General features: G+C 46.2%; 1 protein-coding gene across 2 annotated transcripts in view; it reads right to left on the bottom strand.

The window, feature by feature from the left end:
• LOC100954736 (eukaryotic translation initiation factor 3 subunit C) overlaps positions 1 to 3671 on the bottom strand; it is a 29041-nt gene that overhangs the window by 20106 nt on the left and 5264 nt on the right. For both annotated transcript variants that reach the window (XM_012808870.2, XM_012808869.2), the window contains exons 7-8: positions 2791 to 2900; positions 1912 to 2039 (exon numbers count right to left, since the gene is read on the bottom strand). In XM_012808870.2, coding sequence (XP_012664324.1) covers positions 1912 to 2039; positions 2791 to 2900 — 238 coding nt within the window. The remainder of the gene's footprint in view (positions 1 to 1911; positions 2040 to 2790; positions 2901 to 3671) is intronic.

Here is a 3671-nt window from a genome sequence, read left to right on the forward strand (position 1 = left end):
AAGCAATTCTCTTGCCTCAGACTTCAGGTAGCTAGGGCTACAGGTGTCTGCCACAGCACCCAGCTATTTTTCAGACAGGGTCTTGCTCTTGTTCAGGTTGGTCTCAAAGTTAGAGCTCAGGCAATCCACCTGCCTCAGCCTCTCAAATGCTGGGGATTACAGGTGTGAGCCACTGCACCCGGCCAGAAGCATATTTTTATGTTTTATTTTCTGTTGTTCTATTGCCCAGGCTGGAGTACAGTGTAATGATTATAGCTCCTAGATTCAAGTGATCCTCCTGAGACTATACGTGCACACCACCACACCTGGCTAATTCTCTTTCCTTTTCTCGCTCTCTCTCTCTCTCTCTCTCTTTTTTAAAAGAGACAGGGTCTCACTGTGTTGCTCAGGCTGGTCTCAAACTCCTGGCTTTAAGCAATCCTCCTACCTCAGCCTCCAAAGTTGATAAGAATACATGCATGAGCCACCTTACCCAGTCTTTTGAGCATTTTTGAGTCTATGATCAATAAAGATATTAGTCTGTAGTTTTCTTTTCTTGTGATGTCCTAAGTTTGATTTTAATCCTCACTTGTTCCCCCAGATGGGAGGCCTTTGTGCAGAACACACTGCACATACCAGCCCAAGTAATGGGAGACCTCAATACAAATTACCAAAAGATAAAATATGTAAAACCCAGTAGATATAAAAGATCTCAACGAGGGTGACGCCTGTGGCTCAGTGACCAGGATGGCGGCCCCATATACCAAGGGTGGTGGGTTCAAACCTGACCCTGGCCAAACTGCAACACCACCACCACCAATGGTTTTTCAGACTATAGCCAGACTTCTTTCGTGTTGAGAAACTCACGCTACCTCCTGAAGCAGCATAATACAACTTTTACCAGTAGGAAAGCAATCTAAAGAGCAGCAATAGTTATTCCTATTAAAAGAGCCCTATTTTCCATGGGCTTGAGATTTTACTCCTATGGGTACATAGGATCAGTTATCACCTTTATTTCAAAGGAATAAACTGAGACCTAAGAAGGTGAGGTAATAGCTACTAAAGGACAAAGGGCTGGGAAACCAAAACCCAGATCAGATCCTTCCCTATTCTGTGACTGTCCTAGTAAAGTTCATGAAGGCTTGCTGTAGTCTACATATTGTATCTGTATTAAAACGTTCTCAGGAAAGGTGACAACAGTAGCAACTAACTCCGAGGGCTCACCACATGCCAGTCCTGGGCTCAGCCACATCCCTATATTGTCTCCCTATATTTTTGCAGCTATCCTGGGAGGGAGGGTCCCTGCCTCATTTTATAGATGACAAAACTAAAGATTAGAATGGTTAAGTAGCTTGTCCATTATCACATGGCTAATAGATGCCAAAATGGAGATTTGCAACCAGTCCACATGTAGTGGGTAATGTCATGGGTAAATATTTGGACTCTGGAGCCTTCAAATCCCATCCTTGATACACTTTAGCTTTTTTTTTTTTGAGACAGAGCCTCAAGCTTTCCCCCTGGGTAGAGTGCCATGGCCTAACTGCTCACAGCAACCTCCAACTCCTGGGCTCAAGTGAGTCTCCTGCCTCAGCCTCCCAAGTAGCTGGGACCACAGGTGCCTGCCACAATGCCCGGCTATTTTTTGGTTGCAGCCATTATTGTTGTTTGAAGGGCCCGGGCTGGATTAGAACCCACCACCTTAGGTGTATGTGACTGGCGCCTTAGCCGCTTGAGCCACAGGCGCTGAGCCAGATATACTTTAGCTTTGTGACCCTGGCCAACTAATATACTCGACCCTCTAGATATACCCCTATAAAATGGGAAGAGTTGGTTTCTACAAACTAAAATGACTACATGAAAGCAGCAACAACCTCCAAACTGATGACTGTCTACCTTTCCCACTATAGCCCTAGGTCCCGCTACTTTTCTTACTTTTTCAGGAATCTTGAGGCCAGTGCAGTTTGTTTCCCTTCTTCCTCCTCTGAGTCTGAATCAGAAGATGTGGAACCTGTGTCCCAGTCTTCATCATCTTCAGAATCTTCAGAGTCCTCATCTTCATCCTTTGAGGGGGGAAAAAAAAAGAATTGCAGGTGGTGGCGCCTGGGGCTCAAAAGTGTATATGCCAGAGGTGGCTGGTTCAAAGCCAGACCCGGCCAAAAAAAAAAAAAAAGAATTGGCAAGAAGATAAAGAAATTGACTATCTCTGTTCTCCTTGCTGACACGTGCTGCAGGGATTTTTCAGAAGCAGGACAAAAGTGGTTATTTATAAAATACAGCTATCGAGAGTGAAAATGGGCTAGGCATGCTAGTTTACACCAATAATCCTACCTCCATAAGGCTAAGGCAGGACTACCTGAGCTCAGGAGTTCAAGACTAACCTGAGCAAAAGAGTAAGAACCCATCTCTACAGAAAATAGAAAAATTAGCGAGGTGTGGTGCCAGTCGCCAGTAGTGTCAGCTACTCAAGAGGCTGAGGCAGATCACTTGAGCCTAGGAGTTAGAGGTTGCAGTGAGCTATAAGGACACCAATGCACTCTAGCTGGGACAACATAGCAAGGCCCTATCTCAAAAAAGAAAAAAAAAGGTGGAATGGACCATGAAGACCCAGGGACACACAGCTCTGCAGGAGCAGAGCTGGGCCTAGATTTCAGTTTGCTCAGTGCTCTAAAACAAGAGGAAGCCTATTCTCAAACTAGACTCACTACATCCCACCCTTCTCAACTCCAAGGTTCTGAGTCTTTTCTTCTTCCCAGGGACACAAGAATGGCCTCTGACAGGCAAATCACCTCTCAGTCTAATGTTGGCTCTTACCTCCATCTTTTTGAGGAACTTACGATTCTCCCCAGGAGGAGCTTCTGATTTCTTCTTCAAGAAAGCTGCAGCACTGACTCCATCTTCATCCTCATCTTCATCTGAAGAACCTGATGGAAATGGGAAAAACGCTGAATGCTGAATAGCAAGACTGGAGGGTAACCAAGGGAACAGACCAAAGGGATCCCTAACTTTGGACTTTCCTTTTTTTTTTTTTGAGACAGAGTCTCACTATGTCACTCTAAGTAGAGTGCTGTGGTGTCACAGCTCACAGCAACCTCAAACTCTTGGTCTTAAGCGATTCTTTTGCTTGAGCCTCCCAAGTAGCTGGGACTACAGGTGCTCACTACAACGCCCGGTAATTTTTTTTTTTTGGAGACAGAGTCTCAAGCTGTCACCCAGGGTAGAGTGCCCGTGGCATCACAGCTCACAGCAACCTCCAACTCAGGCTCAAGCTATTCTCCTGCCTCTGCCTCCCAACTAGCTGGGACCACAGGTGCCCGCCACAACACCCAGCTATTTTTTGGTTGCAGCCGTCATTTTTGTTTGGCATGCCCAGGCTGGATTCGAACTGGCTAGCTTAGGTGTATGTAGCTGGCACCTTAGCCACTTGAGTCACAGGCGCCTAGCCCCAGTTATTTTTTTGTTGCATTTGTCATTGTCGTTTAGCTGGTCCAGGCCGGGTTAGAAACTGCCAGCTTTGGTGTATGTGGCTGGCGCTGTAACCACTGTGCTACAGGCACCAAGCCTGCACTTCCTATTATTATTATTATTTTTTTTTGAGACAGAGCCTCAAGCTATCCCCCTGGGTAGAGTGCCATAGCATCACAGCTCACGGCAACCTTCAACTCCTGGGCTCAAGCGAGTCTCCTGCCTCAGCC

The sequence above is a fragment of the Otolemur garnettii genome, unplaced genomic scaffold (assembly GCF_000181295.1).
Source record: "Otolemur garnettii isolate 467f Iridium unplaced genomic scaffold, OtoGar3 scaffold00096, whole genome shotgun sequence".
NCBI classification, from domain to species: Eukaryota; Metazoa; Chordata; class Mammalia; order Primates; family Galagidae; genus Otolemur; species Otolemur garnettii.